This window comes from Chrysochloris asiatica, unplaced genomic scaffold (assembly GCF_000296735.1).
Source record: "Chrysochloris asiatica unplaced genomic scaffold, ChrAsi1.0 scaffold00101, whole genome shotgun sequence".
In the NCBI taxonomy this organism is placed as follows: Eukaryota; Metazoa; Chordata; class Mammalia; order Afrosoricida; family Chrysochloridae; genus Chrysochloris; species Chrysochloris asiatica.
In genome coordinates this window covers 1606972-1631340 of record NW_006408619.1, presented here as the reverse complement: position 1 = coordinate 1631340, position 24369 = coordinate 1606972, and the positions used below count along the sequence as shown (strand labels likewise).

The window sequence follows — 24369 nt, the reverse complement described above, 5'->3', positions numbered from 1 at the left end:
TTGACTTGGCAGGGCCAGACCAAATGATGTCACAATATTGCAGGTTGTTAATGAGTCTTCCTCCAATCCTGATGCCACATTTTTCTCCATATAACTGAGCTTCTCAGGTTCTTTGCTCTGCACACAGGTTAAATAAGTATGGTGAAATACTAAAACCCTGGTACACACTTTTCCTGATTTCAAACCATTCAGTGTCCCCTTGTTCTAGTCAAACAACCGCCTCTTGGGCTATGTACAGACTCCCCACAAGCACAGCTCAGTGTTTTGGAGTACCCATTCATCACATGTCATTCATAGCTTGTCCTGATCCACACAGTTGAAAGTCTTTGCATAGCCAATAAAGCACAAGTAAACATCTTTCTGGTACTCTCTGCTTTCAGCAAAGATCCATCTGATGCCAGCAATGATAATCACTCATTCCACGACCTCTTCTGCATCTGGCTTGACCCTCTGGCAGTTAGTTCCCTGTCAATGTACTTTTGCAGTCTTTTATGAGTTCTCTTTAGCCTGCTTGCTTAGATTTTAAGCCAAGAGTAATAGCACCGCGCAGAGTCCGGGTCAGAAAGGCACATTGGTGAAGAGCATATACTACAGCGACAGACGCCAGGGTTAGTGTTTCTGCTGTGCCTCACTCACCACAGAACCTCCCTCTGCCTTGGTTTCCTCATCGGTACCTTGAGGATTTAAATAATCGCCAGAGCACAGGCTTGTTGTAAGGATGATTGGCTTTGTATGTAAGCCATCAGCATGGCGCTCGGTACGCGTTCCGTCACTATCAATCCTTAGTACTTCTCCAAAGCTGCTCTCTGCCCAAACTTCTAAGATGTCTCAGCCCTACTGGAGTGTCTTCCAAAGCCTTGTTTTTGTTGTTAAGTGCCATCGGCTTGGTTCCAACTCATAGTGAGCCTGCATAGGGTATTCAAGGAGTGACTGGTGAGCTTGAACCACCGACCTTGCAGTTCAAACGACTTTGCAGTCCAGCACATTAACCCATGGTGCTACACCAGGTCTGCCTCCAAAGCCTGTTGCTGTGAAGTGCCATTGAATCCGTACGGGGACCTTGTATAGGGTTTCTGAAGAACAACTGGTGAACTTGACTCACCGATCGCGTTTTACAATCCAGGGTATGAATCCACAACACTATATTAGAACTCTTTCCAAAGCCTGTTGTTGTTGTTGTTGTCAAGTGCCATCAAGCCGGTTTCGACCCATAGAAATCCTGGATAACGTTTCCTAGGAGCAACTGGTGAGCTTGAACCACCAACCTTGCAGTTCAAATGACTTTGAAGTCCAGCACATTAACCCACAGCGCCACACCAGGACTCCTTCCAGAGCCTAGCAGTGGGACAAATGATTGTGTCTAGAGACCTTCTTCTACTGCTGTGTCAACAGAAGCACTGTGCCTTCTGTGAGTTTTCCTGACCAATAAAACCACATCATCTAAGAACCCCCCTGACCCCCACTGACCCCCTTCTGCTGAGGCTCATGTTGGGGAAGGGAAATGGCTTATGGTGGTTGTAGGCGTTCAGTAGCTTTTTTGCCTTTGACTCACCAGGCTCTATTTGTCTGACCTCTTTAGATACTAACCCCCTGGAGACTCCGATTTTATGGGCTTTAAAAATAAAAATCCATGTGAATGACAAAGTTTAAAACACAGGGAATAGCCCTAGGATCAAGCTAATTAATACCCTCTTTCAAACAAACTGGGGCTTTGGAGGATTGGCAGAACCTTTGAAAAGAAATCCTCTTTTGAGTGTGGGCCATAAAACCAGGGATGGGAGGAAGAATCTGGGAAGGAAGTAATGAAAACTAAAGGAAGCCACCATCTCCGGAGGTGAATCAGCCCTCTGAGAGAGAATAAAATGTTCTTCATGCAAATAAGGCCCACTGAGGCATCACCGGGCCCTGAGTCAAAGGATTCTGAAACTTAATGATTCTCATATCTAATTCAGGGAGAAATTAGTCATTAAACATTAAGACAAAAGCAGGCAGCCGCCTCTCTCAACAAGGAATCCTATCCACTGAAGTGGGTTTTTTTCTGGAATAATTAAATTGCTTGCTGAAGTATAAAAAGTGTTCTATTAACTGGAATATTGTGTCTGACATGAAACCATGGTGTTTTCAGTAGCCTCATGTGCATCTGAAAGTTGGACAATGAATAAGGAAGACCAGAGAAGAATGAATGTATGTGAATTACGGTGTCAAAGAATATTAAAAAGTACCATGGACTGCCAGCAATACAAACAAATCTGTGTTGGAAGAAGTATAGCCAGAATGCTTCTTAGAAGTCAGGATCGTGAGACTTTGCGTCTCATACTTTGGCCATATTATCAGAAGGGACCTGTCCCTGGAGAAGGGCGTCATGTTTGCTCAAAGTACAGGGTCAGCGAAAAAAAGAGGAAGACCCCCCAACAATAATTGTGAGGTTGATGCAAGACCAGTTAGTGTTTCATTCTGTTTGCAAACGACAGCACCTAAGAACAAGAATAACGTAGCTGGTTTGGACTCCTGGTGTGATGCTGTAGGATAAACATTGCACTTGAACCACAAGGTCAGTGGTTCAAACCCACCAGTTGCTCCTTGGAAGCCCTATACAGGGTTGCTATGAATCAGAACTAACTTTGTAGCATTTGACAGCAACAAGCCTTTGCTAAGCAAGTGCCTACTTCAAACTGGACCCAGAAAATCCACGTGATTGTCTACAATCCGAATGGGTGTCATTTCCAAAGCCACAAAGCAAAGTTCCTAACCACAGAGTCCTGGCTTTCTTCTTGAGCAGCCATTTACTCCTGTGGCTGGTACAGACGTGGTCGCGGTGATTTCTTCTTCTGGACTCTCGGTAACTAACAAAAGGAATCCAAGCTGAACTTGGCCACCGATCATTTCTGTGGACTGTGCCTCCACTAATTCATCTCACAATCATAATCTCAGAGCACAGTGAGGAGAAGTGCTATTGCCCGCCCTAATGTAAAAACAGCTCGGGTAAGGATTTCCACATCCATCCATTGCAAGGAGACGGTCTGCAGTGGGAGACTCCACAGCACCTCCCTGTCACCTGTGCTCCTCACACGACAGCTCACCGGCTTTCTCTCATTGGCCGCCATTTATGACAGTGGAGTACCTACTACTCAGTGCCTCGTCTTTGTGCTCAGTTTATTCCATTTATATATTTTTTAAACAGTCTATATGAACATTACACAATCAACATCCCTCCAAGTATTTATACAGTTTTTAAAAAAAATATGCATTTAACAAAGTGAAATTTCCCAACATTGAAATATAGATTTTGAATATAAACACTTGTAAACATTTATTTGAAATGACATCTCTAAAAAAAAATTATTACAACTGTTTGCAACCCTGTACAAATAAACTAAAGACGCAGAGATCAGTACACCTAAAATCAAGCAGGGTATAAACATATGAGTTCTGGGAATCTGAAGATCTGAAGTTGTTTCTACGTGATCTAGAACCGGATCCCTATCCGCCTGTTACGTTCTTATTTATGTATTTTTGTCGTTTGGTTTATTCCAATAGTTGCTGTCTTGGTTCCCTCTGGCTACTGTAACTTTGAAGAACAGAAATGTGTTGTCAACAGTGCTGGAGTCTAGAAGTCCAAATCAGGGCATGAGCCACGCTGATTCTCTGGAGGTCCGAGAGAAGTGTTACCGGCCTTATCCTAGCTGCAAGTCCCTCTGCAATCCTGAGCAGCCTTGGGCTTGCAGTTGCAGCTCTATTTGTCCTCACATGGTCACTCAAGCTCTGTCTTCCTGTGTCTTTCCTCTAGTATAAGACACCACTCAGACGGGATGTGAACTCCCCTATGCTGGTAAAGGAGTCCTGGTGGCACAGTGGATTAAGTGTTGGTCTGTATCTGGAAGATTGGTGTTCAAACCCACTGACCACCTAGCAAGAATAAGATGCGGCACTCTGCTTCCGTAAAGATTTATGGCCTTGAAGTCTTCTCTGTCCTGTAGGGTTGTGAACTCGAAAAGGCAGGGAGCTCTACTCTGGTGTGACCTCATGGTAACCTAACTGGTAACATCTGAAAGACCTTATTTACAAACAAGGCATATTTAAAGGTTTGAAGGATTAGTGTTTTCACATACCTTTTTGCAAGGACACAATTCAGTAAGGAACAGTGCCTTGCTGATGTCAAAAATGTTATAAGAAACCATCACATACCAGCTGAAGAGTCCAGGCCCAGTCAATGCCTGGTTGTCTCTTGATGTAGGGACGGAAGCTCTGGTTGCTCAGTCCAAGTGGTTCCGAGTCCCCCACCATCTGGCTCAGTCTATTTTCCTAACTAAATCCCATTTATTCTGCCAAAGAGCTCCTAAATTCCTAGCCTGCACATCGGTTTTCATTTTTAAAAGTTAGTGTCGTCCCCAGAAATAAAATAGGTGTCGTGTAGCTACCAGTTCCGGATCCATTTCATTGCTCTTGTCATTTTGATTTATTGAACATGTCTGTTAACATTATTAAAAACTTATGTAGGCCCATTATTTTATTCTAATTAGTTGAGCCATTTAGAGGTTTCATCCCCTAGGAGATGAGATTGAACCTGTGTAATTAGCTCTTTTCTTTAAGACAAGCGTCTGACTCATCACTTGGGAGTACAGTATTGGACTCCCTTTCTGCCTGTTTATTTTGTATAACTTATGGTGCCTCACCCCAGCCATGGTATTTAAAATAACCTCATATGCATGTGAAAATTGGACAGTTAATAAGATGCTCTGGTAGCATAGTTGTTATGAATCGGGCTACAAACCTTAAGGTCAGTAGTTCGAAGCCATCAGCTGTTGCCCGGGAGAAAGATGAGGCTTTCTGCTCCCATAAAGATTTACAGCCTCGGAAACCCTGTACAGGGTCACTATGAGTCAGAACCAACTCCACAGCACATAACCACCAACCACCATAGAAGAACTGATGCATTTACGTTAAGGTGTTGGAGGAGACTATTAAAGGTACCATGGGCTGCCAGAAGAACAAACAAATCCGTGTTGGAAGAAGTACAACCAGAATGTTCCATAAAAGCCAAGATGGCCAGACTTCGTTTCTCATGCTTTGGACATATTATCCTAAGGGACATGTTATCTTAAGGGACTGGGCCCTACAGAAGGACATTACAGTTGGTAAAATGGAAGGACAACCCAAGATAGATTGGCACAGTGGCGGCAACAATGGTCTCAAGCATGGCAGTAATGGTGAGGATGGCACAGGACTGGGCAGCGTTTTGTTCTGTTGTCACAGGGTCACTGTGGGTCGGAACTGCCTCGGTGGCACCTAACAATAACAGCGACAACATGGGTACTAGTCAGTTTTTTCTGCACTTGGCACCGTATCTGCTTCCTCCGGGATCCTGTGTTTTATCTGCCCTTCTGACACAGACTGAAATATAAGCACCACATACCAAATATTATGACTGATGCATAATGAAGTTCCCTGGCAGTAGTAGTCACCGGCATGCCATCTTGGTCATTCTTGCCTCATCTGTCCATATAGCACCTGTCCCATTGTTTCCATAAGACTTGTCCTTGATGATGGTGGTGGTGTACCATGGAGTCGGTTCCGAGTCATAATGACCCTGTACAGGGTTTCCAAGGCTGTAAATCTTTACGGGAGCAGAAAGCCTCATCTTTCTTCTGTGGAAACACAGGTAGTTTCAAACTGCTGACCATGCGGTTCGCAGCCCAATCATAACCAGTGTGCTGCCAGAGCTCCTTAGCTTGAACTACCGACGTTGTGGTTTGAAGTGACCTTGCGATCCAGTTGTTTATCCCATAGCGCCACACCGGGAGTGTTCCTCTCAGGCCACACAGATTTGCATCTGTTCTAGTTCAGTGGACATTAATACAAACACACATTGAAATAATGGCAGATCTGTTGAAACAAGGACTTTGTTTCCTGCATCTTACTAGCATGCTGCGTACCCCCCGCTTAAGGAGACCTGGCTGATGGTCACATGTGGGGATTCTAACCACTGGAAGTAACCAAACAATGTAAAAGGATTTTAGAACACAAACCTCCCATTTCTAAAAGCAAAAGGAAGTCATAACAGCTGATGAAGCCACATACTTTAAGAAAATTAGAGCACAGGAAAATAAAATGGAAATGCATGGTCTCCACAAGACCTGTGTGCATGGGCTTTGTTGGTATTTAAAGTTGTGTGCAAGCCACAGTGGACTACTGCTATGGCACTGTATGATCAGTACTGAGCTGTGAACTACAAGGTCAGCAGTTCAAACCCACCAGCTGCTGGGAAACCCTGTACAGGATTGCTATGAGTCGGAACCAACTTGGCAGCACTGAACACCAACAACAACCCGCAGAAGGACTTCTAGCCATCATCAGCACTCATGGGCCCTATGACTGGGGGCTGCTTACAAGTTGAATTTAATGATCAGAAAAGATCATCTAAGGAGGAGGCAGCATAGAGGGCAAATCAGCCCAGAAAGAGGAAGGGTACCCCAGCTACAATGATCTGAGCAAGGAATGATCTCGGTGGGTAGGAGAGATAGCAGGACTGGGTCTGGTAGGAAGCTTGATGAGATTGCTGAGCGGTGGACCATAGGCCCCAGGGCACAGGATTTTATTACCAACGAGACATCAAACACCAGGAGCAACTGAGCAGGAAAATGATCTGATCCGTTCTCACAGCCTATGGCACAGGGAGTAACCAGGTAGGAACACTGAGTGAAAACCAAGCTAGAAGTCAGGTCTTTTTGGTTGACTCCCCAGAGAGGTCACTAAAGAAGTGATGAGAAGGGGTTCTATTCATGTTACAGCCCGAAGCCAGAGTTTCCAGGACTCACTGGGGCATTACAGGACACAGGCTTTGTCCTACATCTGGCGCCATTGACTGGATGGAAAGGATAGGATAAGGAGGAGTCTTTGGAGCCGAAGGTGGTCATCTGGGAGGTCAGGGCACATGTGACTTCATCTTTTTCTCTCCTCACAGTGATCCCGAAAGTCACCAAGCATCTGCTCTCCAACCCTGTGTTCACCTGCATCATCCTGGCCGCCTGCATGGAGATTGCAGTGGTGGCTGGCTTCGCCGCCTTCTTGGGGAAGTACTTGGAACAGCAGTTTAACCTCACCACTTCTTCTGCCAACCAGCTGCTCGGTGAGTGCTCTCCTTGTCCTCCTGAGAAGAAGCTGAGGCATCACCTGTGCCTCACTTGGGTACACACCCAATAGAAGTGCATGTTTCTATGAGACTGCTCATGGTAGCTTTGTGCAGAATGGCTCCAGACTGGAAACAACCCAAGTGTCCATCAACAGCAGAATGAAAAAGGAAGGATACTGCCACATGCCCCAATGAAATGAATGTCCCAGAGCTGAGAGTTGCATCAGACTCATAAGACATTTATATGAATTCAAAAGAGGGAAGTTTAATCAAAGTGATAAAGCCTATTGTTTGGGGGACAACTCACTAGGATGGGGCCCCAGTTGTTTCAGGGGTACTGGAAATGCTCTATAGCTCAATTTGAGCGGTGCTTACTGGGATGTATTGTTGTTGTTGTTAAGTGCTGTGGAGTCGGTTCTGACTCATAGCGACCTTGAACAGGGTTTCTGAGGCTATAAATCTTTACAGGAGCAGAAAGCCTCATCTCTTTCCCATGGAACCACTGGTAGTTTCAAACTGCTGACCTTGTGGTTCGCAGCCCGATCCGTAACCACTATGGGTGTCAGAAAGCTTTAGGCTGTTCTTTTTAAGATTTGTGCACTATGTCACCGTATACAACATGTAACAAAAAGTCAGCAGTTGGAATTTACCTGGTGCTCCACAGGGCAAAGATGTGGCAGTCCTCTCCGTAAAAATTTGTCCTTGTGAAATGCCATCGAGTTGGTCCAACTCTTAGTGACCTTGTATGGGGTTTCCAAGGAGCATCTGATGAGTCTGAATAGCCGACTTTGTGGTTCAAACCAACCTTGTGGTCCAGTGCTTAACCCACAGCACCACACAGCACCACACCAGGACTCCTTGTAAAGATTTCCAGCCTTGAAAACCCTATGTCCTAGAATGTCGCGGTGAGTTAGAATCTATTTGATGGCTGTTTGGGGGATTTGTTCCCCGGGAATTGTGCTATAGAAGCACAAGTCTTTTCAATTTTTTTTTTCTTTTTTTTTCCTCTTGTGCTAATAACTCTGTGTTCCAACTCATAGCGTTCCAACTCTGAGGAGCAGTTGGTGAGTTTGAACTACTGCCAACTTTGCATTCTACCATCCTTGGGGTCCAGTGCTAACCCTATGGTGGTGGTTATGTGCTATAGAGTCGGTTCCGACCCATAGCGACCCTGTACAGGGTTTCCGAGGCTGTAAATCTTTACGGGAGCAGAAAGCCTCATCTTTCTCCCGCGGAGCAGCTGGTAGTTTCGAACTGCTGACTTTGTGGTTCGCAGCCCGATTCGTAACCACTACGCTACCAGAGCTCCTTGTGCTAACCCGATAGTGCCATAGTAATTCCTTACCAACCACTATTTTGTAGGTGCTGTGGGTTAATTCGCTGGACTGCTTAAGTTGATTTGAACCACAAGGTCGGCAGTTCAAGCTCACCAGCCTCTCCTTGGAAACCCTATACAGGATCACTATGGGTTGGAAACAGCTTAACAACAACAATATTTTGTACTACCTGTCTAACAGAGACGGGTCAAAATGTAACATTTGTTCATTAAAGTTTGGTACATCTGCACTGTGGTGTAGCTTTGGGGCTGTGTTCTATTTCAGAACAGATTCTAAGTTTCCCATTGACAGACACATCAATAGTGTTCAGGGCAGAAGATCCGAAAAACAATCTCACATCTTTGCACCAGTTTCTTACTGAGTGACTTTTCTGCCTCTTAAAGTGCTTGGTGTGGAGGGCCCCCATATCTGCCCATGCTGTCACTCCAGTCCACATGGGTTCCCAAGAGTTGGCTGCAAGAGGGGGCTGCCCTGGGCAGTTAGGGGTCACTGGGCGCATGGGGTGAGACTCACTTGAAATATTTCACCTGGCGCCCGAGCAAGGTCCTGGGTGGTAGGAATGGTTTGCACTTGACTGTTTTTAGTGCCAAGTGTTGTCAAGTTGTTTCTGACTTAGAGCAACCCTACAGGGTTTCCAAGGAGCAGCTTTTGGGTTTGACCTTCTGGCCTTGCCACTAGCAGTCCATTGCGTATCCTACAGCACCACACTAGGATTCCATACATACTGACTTGCTGTTAGGAGCCTTTGATTTGGTTCTGACTCATAGCCATCCTGTATAGCGTTTCTGAGGAGCAGCTAGTGGGTTTGAGCTGCCGACCTTGTGGTTTACTGTCCAGTGCTTATCCTACAGCACCACACTAAAAAGAACTCCACACATATTGTTGTTGTTGTTGTTGTTGTTATTTAGTGCCATCAAGTCAGTTCCAACTCATAGCGACCCTGTGTAAGGTTTCCGAGGAGCGGCTGGTGAGTTTGAACCGTCGACCTTGCGGTTAGCAGTCCAGTGCTGGTTTCACAGTGCCACCTTACTAACTGAAACTGGTGATACAATGGTTAAGCACAGGTGCTAACTCAAAGTCAGTGATTTGAGCTCCCCAGTGGCCTCATGGAAGAAAGAACTGGCAATGTGTTCCCTTGTAAACCCACTAGGGCCTCTCGTTCTATCTGTTCTGTCCCGTAGGGTAAGTACGAGTTGGAATCCACCTGACAGCATGCAACAACAACAATAACACGAATGTAAACGTTGGCAGCTCAAAGCCACCGAATGGTATTGTAAAGCAAGGGCTAGATGTCAACTTCCACATGGATTGCAGCTAGGAAAACCCTCAGAAGCAGTTCTCCTCTGGGACTCCTGGGGTCTCCATGAGTTAGAATCAACTCAAAAGCAATAGGCTTGATCGTTTGGGTTGGTAGCGCCTGTGGACCTGGGGATGGGTCTCATGAATTCATCGCTGGGCCGCAGCAGAGGGCTCTGAGCTAACCAAAGTCATCCACAAGGGAGGCCGGCTTCAGAGAATTACACTACCATTGATGGGGAAGGAGAGAAGGAGGCAGACTTAGGAAGGAAGATAACAAGGACTCAGTGTGTATGGGTTCGTGTGAAGAGGATGGAGTTTGGGATGTTCCAGTAGTGGCCTTCTCACCAGGGAGGGGCCTTTCCGGTCAGGGAGGAGGCCTTCCTGTCAGTGAGGGGGTCTTCCCATCAGGGAGGGGGCCTTCCGGTCAGGGAGGGAGACCGGAGGCTGACATGGACTTAGAGAAAAGGCACCATGAGCCTGCCATTGGCACATCATTAGACATGATCCTCGCTCTCTCTGGTAGCACATAAACAGTGTGCAGGCCTTCTCTCTGTGTGTGTGGGCCTACTGTCACCCATGTTCAGTCACCTGGATTCAATCCTTGACTGCTCGGGTCATTCAGAAAGTAAGAGTGCCCTCCCTGTGCTGGATATCAGACTCTAGAGAGATGAGCCACGAAGGCAGTAAAACACGGCGAGAAACAGCAGAGCCTGGGGCTTGGGAGACAGGAGACACTTTAGACAGGGGTTCTGGGAGGCATGGAGGCCAGCCTAGTAAAGACATAGGATAGGTCAAGAGTGTTCCCAGAAGCCAGGTCAGCAGGAGCAAAGCTTGGAGCCTGGCTTGGTGTGGCTGTTCTGGACAGAAAGGAGGAAGACTGGTGTGACTACAGTGCCCCCTAGTGACAGCAGATGAGTGTTGGGCATACCAAACTTCTACACCAAGGGCGGGGGCACCATGGGCAGGTATGCCAAAGCAGCAGAGGACTCAGAAATATTTGCCTAAAACGGACTTCTGCTACTTTCTTGCAGCATGCCTTCCCAATTAGGTCTTCTTTACCCTAATATTAACATTAGTTTGCATTCCCTTAGCATATTAGCCAGTTGATGCAGTCTACTGATCTAGAGGTCTGTTGATTGGCTGCCTAGACTGTAAAATCAACCATGCATAATCTACATGGTGGAGAGCAGGATTTAGATGCTATGGGTCAGAGGAAAGTAAAAACAAACATGAAACCGGAAGTCCACTGGTCCTCCTCAAATTCCCGGAGTCTCTGAGAGTCTAGAGTAACAGGCTTATGGTCCTGCTGCCTTGCAGATAGCTCTGGGAATAAGAGACAGAAAGAAAATATATTTCTTTATGCCAATTACTCCCAACGAGCCACACAACATACTGATTTGATGCCTGCTGCTTCTTGAAAGGGAACAGAGCTTGTCGAAATGACATCTTCATGGGCTGGTGAGTTCTGTAAACTTTGGTAAAAATATGTCCACAGAATCTTCTTGATTGGAATGAGGCGAGCAAATCCCCAAGCACTCTTGACTCTTCTTCCCTCTGACCTCAAAAGTGCACAGAGAGAGTACACTGCTCTGTGACTGAGACCTTCCCAAAATGCACAGATCTGCCCTAGCCCTGCTGCCACATCAGTTGTGTGAGTTTTCTAACATGGTGCCTGTCTTACACTCGGTTCTCTAGTGAAGCTTTTATGTATATGTATATGTATATCGGCAGAAAGATGTCTCTCAAAGAACTAGCTCATGCAGTCATAGAGGCTGGTAAGTTCCAAGTCCATGAGTCAGATGATAGACTGAAGGTTTCTTACTCATGTAGCTGCAGGGGCTGGAAAATCCAGGATAGGTAGGTCTGACAGCAGGCTGCTGGCCCACACACTGTAGGAGCTAAAGCACCCCAAGATCGGTGGGCCATGTGGCAAGCTGCTGGTTCAAGTCCGAAGAGCTGGAGGCTGGATGATGACAAGCCAGATGCAGGGTCCAGCTGCAGAAAGACAGCAGGAGAGTTTTGCTGGAGTGTCCAGCCACACCCCCACAGAGCCGCCTTTTTTGTTTGGCTGCTCATAGCTGGTGTCATATGGCTCATCGTGGAGCTGATGCCATTATATCAGATCCCACCACAGGGATGACTACATCGTAACCACCAAACCACTGAGAGTCCTATCCCTTCCAAGCTGACTCACAACACACAACCTGAACCATTACAGTGCCCCACTCAGGTGTATACACTGAGGCTTGCTAGAACTGGTCACTATTTGTCTGCCTCCCTCAATTTTCTGTGAACTCCTGAGGGCAGAGGTTAGTTAGGTGATAGATAGATAGATAGATAGATAGATAGATAGATAGATAGATAGATAGATAGTTGTTGTTAAGTGCTGTTGAGTCGGTTCCAACCTATGGTGGCTGTGTGCTGTGGAGTCGGTTCTGACCCATAGCGACCCTGAACAGGGTTTCCGAGGCTGTAAATCTTTACGGGAGTAGAACACCTCATAACCTATAGCAACCCTGTATAGGATTTCCAAGGAGTGGCTGGTGAACTTAAACCACTGACCTTGTGGTTCAAACCAACTTTGCAGTCCAACCCATTAGCCCACAGCGCCACACCAGGATTCTAGATACATAGATGATTAGATAGATAAATGATAGAAATATACGATGGTAGCGTAGTGGTTACGAATCGGGCTGCGAACCTTAAGGTCAGCGGTTCGAAACTACCAGTCGCTCCGCGGGAGAAAGATGAGGCTTTCTACTCCCGTAAAGATTTACACCCTCGGAAACCCTGTACAGGGTCGCTATGGGTCGGACCCGACTCGATGGCACTTAACAACAACAACAAGATTAGCTAGATGATTAGAAAGATATGATTGATGGATGGATACATAGATAGATGGTTAGATAGATAGATGATTAGATAAATGATAGAAATATAAGATAGCTAGATAGACAGAGAGATAGATAAAAAGCTAGCTGCCATGGAGTCCCTGGGTGGTACAAATGGTGAACACATACGGCCGCTAACCCAAAGGTTGCAGGTTCAGTTCCATCCAGAGGTGCTTCTGAAGAAAGACTTGGTGATCTACTTGGGAAAGGCAGCCATTGACAATGCTAAGGATCTCAGTTCTACTCTGATGCACGTGGCGTTGCTGAATCACAGTTGACTTGGCAGCGACTGCTGTTGTTTCAGGTTACCTTTGAACCCATTCTACCTCACGGCGACCCCTTGTATGCCGAGGAGCACATCTCCATCAGTTTGCCAAAGCTGACCTTCCAGAGTAGATCTCTGGACATTTCTTCTGAGACGCCCATGGGAGAGCTCAAACCTTCCACCTCCTTGTTGAACACTTAGCTGTTTGCAATGTCCAGGCCCAGGCCCAGGCCCAGGCCAGCACTCAGCCCCTCACTCATGGCGCTCTGCTCTGTTCCTGTTCCAGGAATGACTGCAATCCCATGCGCCTGTCTGGGGATCTTCCTGGGCGGGTTGCTGGTGAAGAAGCTCAGCCTGTCTGCACTCGGGGCTATTCGGATGGCCATGCTGGTTAACCTGGTGTCCACGGCTTGCTATGTCTCCTTCCTCTTCCTGGGCTGTGACACGGGTCCTGTGGCTGGGGTTACTGTCCCCTATGGAAACACGTGAGTTGGGGGAATGTCACCTCAGCCCTGTCCCTGTGGTTGCTGTGAGTGGAACCAGCTTCATCCCCAATGTCTGTGACCAGAGATGTGACTTCCCAGGTGGAAGGACCAGTCTGACCCTCCCCACTGGCAGAACTCACTCGCAGAGTAGCCAGGAGTGTGTTGAGAGAGAATATATGATTATTTGGGGCCTTTGATTTTAGGAATAACATAAACATAGAACATTAAACTAAATTTTATTTTACAGTTCAGCTCAAAATAAAAGATAGAATAGATTTCAACAATTCCTTAAACCTACAGAAGCTATCATCAGTCTGATCTTAAATCTCAGGTTTGGTGCATGGTAGGTATTGATAGTGTGGGAGGGAGGGAAGAGGAAGAATAGAAAGGTGGGAGGGATGAGGGAAGGAAGTTCATTCTTATAGGGCACTTGTCTTATCTCCTACTCATTACCCAGTGTGGCGCTGTGGGCTAGTGTGTTGGACTCCAAAGATGGTTTCAACTTCAAGGTCGGGATTCAAGCTCACCAGCAGCTCCCCAGAGACCCTGGGTACTTAACAATAACCCAATGTTTAAGAAGCTCTGGTGGCGAAGTGGTTACAAGTCTGGCTGCTAACCTTAAGGTCAGCGGTTGGAAACTACGAGCCGCATCGTGGGAGAAAGATGAGACTTTCTGCTCCTGTAAAGATTTGTTGTTGCTAAGTGTCGTCTAGTTGATTCCTACCCATAACGACCCTGTTATAGGGTTTGCTGGTGGGTTTGAACAGCCAACCTTGCAGTACAAACTGACCTTAGGGTCCAGCTCTTACCCTGAAGCTCCTCACCATGGAAACCCTTGACAGGTTCGCTATGAGTCGGAACCGACTCCATGGCATATAACCACCACCATCCCCACCCAATGTTTCTGGCCAGACTCCAATCAGCATTGCTCTGAGGGAATTATGAGGCATCCTTAATATCCCACACCGACAGTTGCCTCTTTGCTAAATGAACTCTGAGGCTGCCTTAGGAAGCTGCCTGAGGAGATGGTGGTGGTGGCGAGGCCGGCCTGCAGGTGACCCATACCTCTGCAGATCCAGGCTCCGTCTCTAGACATTCTCGTGACTCCAAGGCCAGACGTGGGTAGACCCCGGCTTACCTGCAGCCTTCTGCAGGGGTGTGCAGATGGAATGGGAGACAGAGGCACAGGCAGACAGCTTGTGCATCCTTTCGGCACCCTTCCACCCCGGCAGCGCCCCCCACAGCGAGTCTCTTCTAGTCTCCGAATGATGCCCAGTCCCCTCTCTAGTCTGCTGGTCTGCACATGTTCCGAACAGCAGTAGATAAACAAACCTAACACACCAGCCTTTCCTGTGGACCTCTTGACTCTCAAGCTGTAAACTTGTTGTTGTTAAGTGTCGTGGAGTCGGTTCCGACCCACAGTGACCCTGAACAGGGTTTCCGAAGCTGTAAATCTTTACGGGAGCAGAAAGCCTCATCTTTCTCCCACAGAGCCGCTGGTTGTTTCGAACTGCTGACCTTGTGGTTCGCAGCCCGATTCGTAACCACTATGCTACCAGAGCTCTTTAGAATGTTTAAAAGTACAGTCTTAATACAGTGAAGTTGTTCTTCAACAAAAACGGAAGACAAGGAGCAGTCTGCCACTGCCCATGTCCCAATCCCCGATCTGCTCTGTATGCATTAGGGACATCTGAGTAAGGTTCTGACCTAGCTTTGCGTCAGTAACTGTATCTGTAAAGATGCCCCATAGGGTTAGACAGAGAATAAGTGCAATGGAGCACGCAGTTCCTGGAACAGGGCCTGACACAGTGATTGTTGGGTATTGTCTCCACTTTCTTGATTTCTATGCAAGTCTCTGCACCCTGGGGGACTCAGCTGAGAGTCATGGAGGTGAAGGAGACGCTTCCCCTCCTAGCGCTAGAAGACACCTACTCTGCCCTTGTTCTCTTTATCTTTGCTCGCTCTGGGTAGCGATGCCTTTAATGATGCAAGGGACCACTTAGGATAGCTCCGTGATGTTTTGCTTTGGAAAATGAAACCGTCACACGTCCCTACTTTTTAAGGACACGCTAGTGACAGCTTCATGGGACTTGAGATCTACTGGGGGATAGATAGATTAAAGAGAAAGAATGAACCCAAAAAAGGAAGAAAAAGAGTTGCTGATCAAGGGAAGGGGGTCAGCGGAGGCTTCATAGAGGGGTGTGTGCAATTCGCCTGCTCAGCGGGCACTCTGGTCAAATGATAAAAAGGGACCTCTTCCTCTGGGCAGACACTGCTCCCACCCACCTACTCATTTGGTGACCCTGGCTGGTCCTTGAAGGACAGTGAGGATTGTGATTGGATGAGGAGGAGAAAGGGGTGGGGAATCTGGGCTCTAGTGTGGCTCATCACAGCAGAGGGTAGAGGGCTGTGGTTGGGAGGATCTTGTTGGGACTGACCTCAGTCTGATTGACTCCATGTCTTTTTCCTTTTCCAGCTCAGTGCCCAGCTCCAGCCTGGACCCCTATTCGCCCTGCAATAATAACTGTGAATGCCAAACCGACTCCTTCACTCCGGTGTGTGGGGCCGATGGAATCACCTACCTGTCTGCCTGCTTCGCTGGCTGCAATAGCGCGGTATCAGTGGTTCTCTGGTGGGGTGCGCACGGGCTCTGGGGCTCAGGCAGCCAAAGTCACCTACAGCCCAAGGTCACACGGGGTACATACAGTGCTCTCCTGCCCTGGGTCTGATTCTCAGCTCCAGCCTTGATCTCATGAAGGAATGTCTGTCAGCAGGATGGGAGGACTGGCCAGCCATTCACTTTAGTCATTTGCTAAAAACACAAAAGGAAACTAAATGTACATATGGAGTCAGAAAGATTTTTGCCCAAGGCACTCGTTGTTGTTGTTAAGTGCCAGTGAGTTGGTTTCAACTCATAGCAACCCTGTATAGGGTTCCCAAAGAGCTACTGTTGAGCTTGAACCGCTGACCTTGCAGTCTTACACGTTTTCCTGTAGTGTCACCCCAGAACCTCAAGACACTCATAAAGGGAATGGTTGGAATGAGGCGCTTCCAAAGCTCGCCATCACTGGAAGTCTATTAAAAAAAAAACCAAAAAAAAACCAAAAAACTAGAAAGCAAAGAAATCTTCCAAGCCTAAGATTGTCTGACACTAACTTATCTTCTTTCTTACTCGATTTGATTTTCCTTTTTCTTCCCAACTACATGTCTCCCAGCTTTTCCCGTTCCTGCAGCAGACATCACATGACTTTTACAATTGTTTGTGAACCAATAGCATCCCAAGTGCTCTCTTCATGAAAAAAAAAAGTCGCTTAGTAACTGGCCCCAATTAAGCGCTTGATTATTGTCTGTAAGGTTGGTGGTTCAAAACCACTCAGAAGCACCTTGGAAGAAAGACCTGGCAATCTCCCTCCCCAAATCCTTTAGAGCCGAGTTCTATTCTGAAACACATGTAGTTGCCATGGGTATGCATTGGAATGGCGGCAACTAGTTTGAATTTGTTGTTGTTGTTTAATACTACTCTGGAGTCCTTGGGAATCAGGATTACTGAATGGCAACTTTTTTTTTTTTTTTTTAGTTCTGTGTTATCAACTAATAGGTAGCATGTAGGTACTTCAGCATCTCTCTTCATCTCTGTCTCCTCTCAGTTTTCCTCATACAGTGAGGACAACTTACAGTTAGGTACCCCTGCTCATCCTCAATGCCCAATCAAGCGTCACCTCCTCTGTGAAGCCACCCTCCCCTCCTTTCTCTTGGGGGTTCCTGGTTCTGGGGCACTGGGGGAGGTACAGCTCTCATTTCTCGGCAGTGATCTGCTGGTGTCTGCCGTCTGCTCTCAGTGTCTTGAGGATGGAGCCTGGGAGCCCTGACTTTTCTGTGCTGAGCAAGGACTGGTACCCAGGAAGGGTTCCATAAATGTCGGCAGGCCACAAGAGTGGGAAGGAGGATCTGAAGAGAGCTGAGTGGCTGCTTTTAAGGAGTTCAGAGCTGAATTTATGATTTTTCCCCTTTTCCACAGCCTTTATCTTTTTGGAAGGAGCTCGAATCGAGTTGCAAACCTTAAGGTCAGCAGTTCGAAACTATCAGCTGTTCTGCAGGAGAAAGATGGGGCTAACTGCTTTCCTAGGAAAGATTTACAGCCTCAGAAACCCTTTACAGAGTTGTTATGGGTCGGAACCGACTCCATGCCACATAACCACCACCATATCTTTTGAGGAGCAGCAATTTCCCTGACTGGATTTCTGGAGTGGCGCTGTAGAATAAGCACAAGGTCGGCAGTTCAAATCAACCAGCCATTCTTCGGAAATCTTGTACAGAGTCATTATAAGTCCGAACAGACTTGACGGCACTTAACAACAACATTTTCAAAGATTTTGTTTTCTCTTGCTTTTAACGTTTAGATGACTGTCCAGTTCATGGCATCTTTCTATGAATAAAATAAATCACCCTGGGGGTGAGGTGGGGAGGAACTGATTTTACTTTCCTTCTGTGAATGGAAATGAATTTTTTTTAAAGGAATGGGGGCCTTGACAATAGTTGGAATAAAAATGCAGGCAGTCGTTTGTCAGGACAACAATTTCATTAGCAGTTTAGTATCCAAAGTTACATTATAAATGAGTCTTAGTTCTTGTCCTGCTCCAAGAAGGAAATTGACTCAACATAGGCTGGTATCCTGAGAGGAAACAAGTATCTGTTTCAGAGAATGCACTGACCAGAAGAGTATCTTAAAAATTGCATTTCCCTCAAACTTGCATGTACAAGAGTCTTTACTGAATAAGAGCCTAATCAGACCCATGCTGCTTCCAGCTGCTGAAACAGCAAAGCTGTGGAATGCAATTATCGGATTTCAAGTTCCTCAGCTTACCTGGAACAGATCCTTTATTCTGCAGACACCTGCCTTTGCTTCACCGTGCTTGAGGCTCGTTTGCTTGCTTGAGGTACAAGCAAGGTGGAGAGGTTATTCTCCTGCAATTATGAGGCAGACAGTAGAAACCGCCAGGGACAAGAACTGGAGAGACAGGTGTTGGGATGCGCTGGCTTCCAGCAGCTGGATGAGGGACTTGGGAACAACAAGCTACACCGCTGCCCTGGAAAGGAGCCCACTGATGGGCTTGCCTTTTCAGCAACCCTAACCGTGAAACTGCGGCAACAGCAAGCTTTGTCACAGGCCAGGGCATGGCCCTTCCATGGGTCACTCATAGCTCATGACAGCTTGGTCTCGAGCCTAAAGCATCCCAAGCCAGCATCTACCAGCTAGCAAAAAAGCAATGAAAATTTTTGCTCTAATATTTTGAGAAAGTACCAAACGGTAGGTTATATGCCTAAAATATTCACTCCTTCTCTTTCTCCCTCCTTTTCTGCCTTTCTGTTTTGTCTTCAAACTTTAAAATGAAAAAAGGCTTCCAAAGGCTACCTTTGCCCCTCTTAGCCTCCCTCCCTGTATGTGTTTATTCTTTCACTGGTCCCTGGAAGTTCACCTTTCGCCATGTGAATCAACCATTCTCCTGGCTTCATTTCTTCTTACCTTGTATGTGAATGTACTACATTGTTTAAGGTAACCTTTGGAGGTAGTTGTTGTTCTTATTCCAGGATTTCATCTGAAGGTCATGACCTGCCTAGGGCCACATAGTAGAAAATGGCAGAGCATATGAACAGAGGTTCTATCTGACACTGAAGGTAGTGTCTTTGCTCCGCATTCAACATCTGCCCTTTTTAGGATGAACGTCCTACTTAGAGCCCTTTCTTCTTCTGAAAGAACCTCTTCATACATACTCTTCACAATTTGGACCTTCCCCTCAGCCCTCACAGTCTGGCCCACGGTGTCCCTCCAACCTCACATTTGCTACATTGAACATCTCTCAGTTCCCACAACACACCCAGGCTGTCCCTTCCTTCGGGGTCTCTGCACATATTGTTCCTTTTATCTAGAGTAGCGGTCTCTGTCTTACCTTTTCACAGGCATAAACCAAACAAAGCTGGTTGCCCTTGAATTGGTTCTAACTCATGGTGACCCCAAGTGTGCCAGAGTGGAAGTATGTTCCATTGGGTTTTCAGCGGCTGATTTTTCAAAAGTAGATCACAGGCATTTCTTCCAAGGTACATCTGGGTAGACTCAAATTCCCAACCTGCTGTTCATGAGCCAAGTGGTTCACAATTCACACCACCAGTGCATAATCCCTCCATAGTACTGAGGTCTCTGCTTCCCCCAGCTGTGTGTTGGAGCCCCCTGTGGCTTCCCGCAGCATCTGCACTCATCCTGAGCAGTGCTCCCCCAGGTGGCTCACTAGATGACTAGGGTCCTGGGGGGAGACGTCTCTGGAGAATTGCTGCATGCACAGTGTCAGTCCTGGTTCTGCACCAAGGCCCTGTGTGTCTAAATACCTAGATGGAGCCCCTACACGGACCTCAAAGAGCCATGGAAGCCCCAGGTGATACACGATCACTCTATTAATCTCCAGGGGCAGTTGGTTAGCTTGGATAATGCAGATTTCAGCACAAACACCCCTCTCGTTGCTCGTCACTCATCATTTTTGGCTTCCATCAAGACTTGTGAAAATTGCTCGTAACTTGATTAGATGAGAATAAGTCACCAATCAAATAATCCTGACAATTGGGATATCGGGTTCTCAGGAATTTTCTAATATTAGACTTACCTTCTTGCAATGGTTTAGGATTTTTTTATTATGATAATAATTTTTTCATTTCAAATCTTCTTGAGTGATAACAGTGGAAGTTTCCAGGATTGCATTTAATATACAATTTCTGATTCTCCTCATTGCATATGACCAGGAGGGGTGATAACAAGACTGAAAGTTAATTTTGTAGTCTTCCTTTGACGTGAATATATTGTCCAGATTGTTTCTGTACCTTTCACTGTCTGAAGTAATTATTCCAGCAGAAAGCGTGTTAGGCTGCTGACTGTATCCTTCTGATGAACGGAATAATTGACTTTTAAAACAGCTTACAGAAGCCACCAATAAAATGTTGAAAGTCAACACAAGTCCATGACAGCAGTTAATAGGGGAGTAATACGATAGTGAGGTTGGCCCAGGATCAGGCAGGGTTTCGTTCTGCTGTGCATAGTAGGGTCGCTATGAGTTGGTACTGACTCGATGGCACCTAACAAAAACAACAACATTGGTAAACCACTAATCTATTCACCAATCCAAACCAAAATACAAAACCACTGCCGATGAGGTCAGTTTGGCTCATAGCAGTCCTGCAGGGCAGGAGCAAATTCTCTCAGAGTCTTGTCACATTACTCCCTCGTGGAGTGGCTGGTGGGTTTGAACTGCCAACCTGTGTTAGGCAGGGTTTTATAGAAAATCAAAATCAGAGGGACATATGCACGTGTATATATATACAGAGAGACAGACAGACAGACAGACAGACAGACAGACAGAGGAGTCCTGGTGTGGGCCTATAGGGTAAGCACTAGACCGCAAGGTTGGTTTGAACTGCATGGTTGACGGTTCAAATTCATCAGCTGCTGTTTGAAAACCCTATAGAGGGTCACTGTGAGTAGAAACCGATTCGAAGACACTCACTTTCAACTCATCTGCTGATACGCTCATGCTCTGAGTCAGAACTGACTCAATGGCACATGACAACAGCAATATCAACCCAACTACCAGAGCAGTAAGGAGCTCTGGTAGCGTAGTGGTTACGAATCGGGCTGCGAACCTTAAGGTCAGCGGTTCGAAACTACCAGCTGCACAGTGGGAGAAAGATGAGGCTTTCTACTCCCGTAAAGATTTACACCCGCGGAAACCCTATACAGGGTCGCTATGGGTTGGAACCGACTCGATGGCACTTAACAACAACAACAACCAGAGCAGTGGTTCTCAACTGGCTGTGATTTTGCCCTCCGGGAGATATGATAATGTCTGGAGATATTTTTGATTATCACAACTTGAGGTTAGGGGCAAAGGATTGTTATTGTCATATAATGGGTTGTTGTTGCTATTGTTGTTAAGTGCCTTCGAGTCAGTTCCTACCCATAGCCACCTTGTGTAGGGTTTCCAAGGAGTGGTTGGTAAGCTTGAACTGTCAACCTTGTGGTTCAAATGACTTTGCAGCCAAGCACATTAATCCACAGCACCACATCAGGACTTCTATATAATGGGTAGAGGCCAGGAACACTGTGAATCATCTGATAAGACACAAGGCAACCCCCTATGACAATCAATTTTAGTTCCACGGTTGAGAAATCTTATACTAGAACAGTGGTTCTCAACCGAGGTTTCATACCAAAAACATTCGGGACACTTTTAAAAAACAAAACAAAACAAATACCAATGCATGGACCTCATTCAAGGACAATGAAATCAGAATCCCTGGGGATGGGCACAGACAATGGATTTTGAGAGCTTTAAATTCTAATAATTCTAAATTCTGATGATTTTAATGTGTAGCCAGGATTATGATCCATAATATTAAGCAAGGGTCCTGCATTTATCCATAATAGAGCTTTCTTCTTCCTTTCTGCAGAACGTGCTCAGTGTTTCCTCTCACAGGCACCAAGTAAGTATCCGTTGCCTGAGCAGGAGGATCAAGGAGCCCTGGAAAAACAGTGGATAAAAACCTTGCCTTCTGACGGAAAGGGTGTGGAATTGTTAGGGTTCTGTGTCCACTTGACAAAGCCAGGATTTCTAAAGGGTTAGCAGTTGAGATGTGCTTGTTCCCATGGTGATGAAACCTAATACAGCCACAGTTAATTCTGTGAGTGGCTCTGAGCAGCCATTCGATCTAAGGGATGCTTCCTTGAGGGTGTGGCCTGCTCCCAATATAATAGACACACAGGAGGGACTCTCTCTCTTTCACTAAGGACCTGAGACTCCACAATTGTAAACCATTTTTTGGATAATAAACATCTCTCTCTATGTTGTTGTTGTTAGGTGCCATCATGTTGGTTCCTACTCATAGTGACCCTGTGCATAACAGAATGACACACTGCCAGGTCCTGCACCATCCTCACAAGTGTGTTTAAGGCCATTGCTGTTGCTACTCTGTCAGTCCATCTTCTGGGGGTCTCCCTCTTTTTCGCTGGCCCTCCACTTCAACAAAGGACTAGTCCTTCCTAATAGCATGTCCAAAGTATGAGAAAAGAAGTCTCAGCATCCTGGCTTCAAAAGAGCAATCTGGCTGCACTTCTTACAACACAGATTGGTTTGTTCTTTTGGCAGTTGATGGTATTTTTAATATTCTCCTCCAACAGCATAACTGTAGTGCATCAATTCTTCCATTGTCTTCCTTATTCACTGTCCGCCTTTCACATGCATATGAGGGTATTGAAAATACCATGGCTTGGGTCAGGCACACCTTAGTCCTAAAACTGACATCTTTGCTCTTGAATACTTTCGAGAGGTCTTGTGCTACAGATTTGCCGAAAAGTAATATGTTGTTTATTTTTTTGACTGCTGCTCCCATGAGTGCTGATGGTTGATCCAAGCAAAATGAAGTCTTTACCAGCATCAGTATTTTCTCCATTTATCATGATGGTCTTTTTTGGTCCAGTGGTGAGGATATGTTTTTTCTTCTTTACAATGCAGTGCAATCCATAGTGAAGGCTGTAATCTTTGATCTTCATATAGAAGTATTTTAAGTCATCTTCACTTTCAGCAGGCAAGGTTGTATCATTTGCATATTGCGGGTTGGTAATGAGTCTTTCTCTAATTCTGATACCACACTCTTCTTCATACAATCCATCTTCTGGGATTGTTTGATCAGCATACAGATTGAATAAGTGTGGTGAAAGAATACAACTCAGATGAACAGCTTCCCTGATTTTAAACCCTTCACTGTCCCCTTGTTCTGTTTGAACAACTGCCCCTTGCTCTGTTTACAGGTTCTTCAATTGAGTGTTCTGGAATATACATAATTTTTCCAATGTTTTCCACACTGTCAAAAATTTCTGCATAGTCTTTAAGATATAAGTAAGCATCTTTTTGGAGTCCTGGTGTGGCATGTTGGTTAATGAGCTGGACTGCAAAGTCGGTTTGAACCGCAAGGTTGGTGGGTCAAGCTCACTAGTCACTCTTCATACAGGTTCACTGTGGGTTGGAACCAACTCATTGGCATTTAACAGCAGCAACAAACATCTTTCTACTATTCTCTGCTTTCAACCAAGATCCATCTGACTTCAGCAATGATACCTTAGTTCTACCTCCTCTTCGGAATTCAGCTTGAATTTTCTATCAGTTTCCTGAATTACAAAGAAACGTGAAAACGAATGTTTTAGCCCCTAGACCCCGTTGCCAGATTTAATTAAAAGTCTGTCTTTACCCTGGTAATGACATGTCAGAGGGACTTATGAATACTCTGAAATTAAGTCCTACTGGAACATTGGTATTGGGATATGTGATATATAGGGTCTTCAGAACGTTCATGAAATAATGGAATTAAAAGATAATGGAATTTTTCCAAGAACTTTTTGAAGCCCCCTCTTATCCTTCAGTTCTGTACTAAGAATAAAAATATGGAGATGGCTTAGATAAAAAGCCATGCTTACTATAAAATTAGAGGTAATGTATCAATGGTTATAAACAAGGGAGCAGTGAAGACCAGCATTCAATACAGTGCTAAGTGAAAAGAATACATTCTAAAACACTATATGGCTCCTTATCCCTTTTTATTTTAATGTTTTATTGTGAAATATGTGATAGTTTCCATGGGAGAACATTAGGTTTACATTCGTCTTATCGTATATCATTTCATTGCCATGGTTACAAGCCCCTCCATGCATCATCATCCAACCAAAGGGTATACCTCACAAACCTGTCCCCTGGTCGTCAGCACACAGCCCCTCTCCCTCTCTGGGTCTAGAATCCCCAGCTGTTCCATCTCTCCACGTCATCGCCTCTGCCTCCATCTCTGGGTAGGGTCCCGCATTCTGATCTTCTCCCTTGATGGTCCCAGGGACCTCCGCTCCTGGACTACAAAGTCAATCACTCCCCTCCTTTTG

The 24369-nt window shown here is 45.9% G+C and overlaps 1 protein-coding gene across 2 annotated transcripts in view; it reads left to right on the top strand.

Moving 5' to 3' along the window:
• The window catches only part of SLCO3A1 (solute carrier organic anion transporter family, member 3A1), a 378033-nt gene that overhangs the window by 304845 nt on the left and 48819 nt on the right, over positions 1 to 24369 (top strand). For both annotated transcript variants that reach the window (XM_006867113.1, XM_006867112.1), the window contains exons 5-7: positions 6962 to 7126; positions 13208 to 13406; positions 15883 to 16021. In XM_006867113.1, coding sequence (XP_006867175.1) covers positions 6962 to 7126; positions 13208 to 13406; positions 15883 to 16021 — 503 coding nt within the window. The remainder of the gene's footprint in view (positions 1 to 6961; positions 7127 to 13207; positions 13407 to 15882; positions 16022 to 24369) is intronic.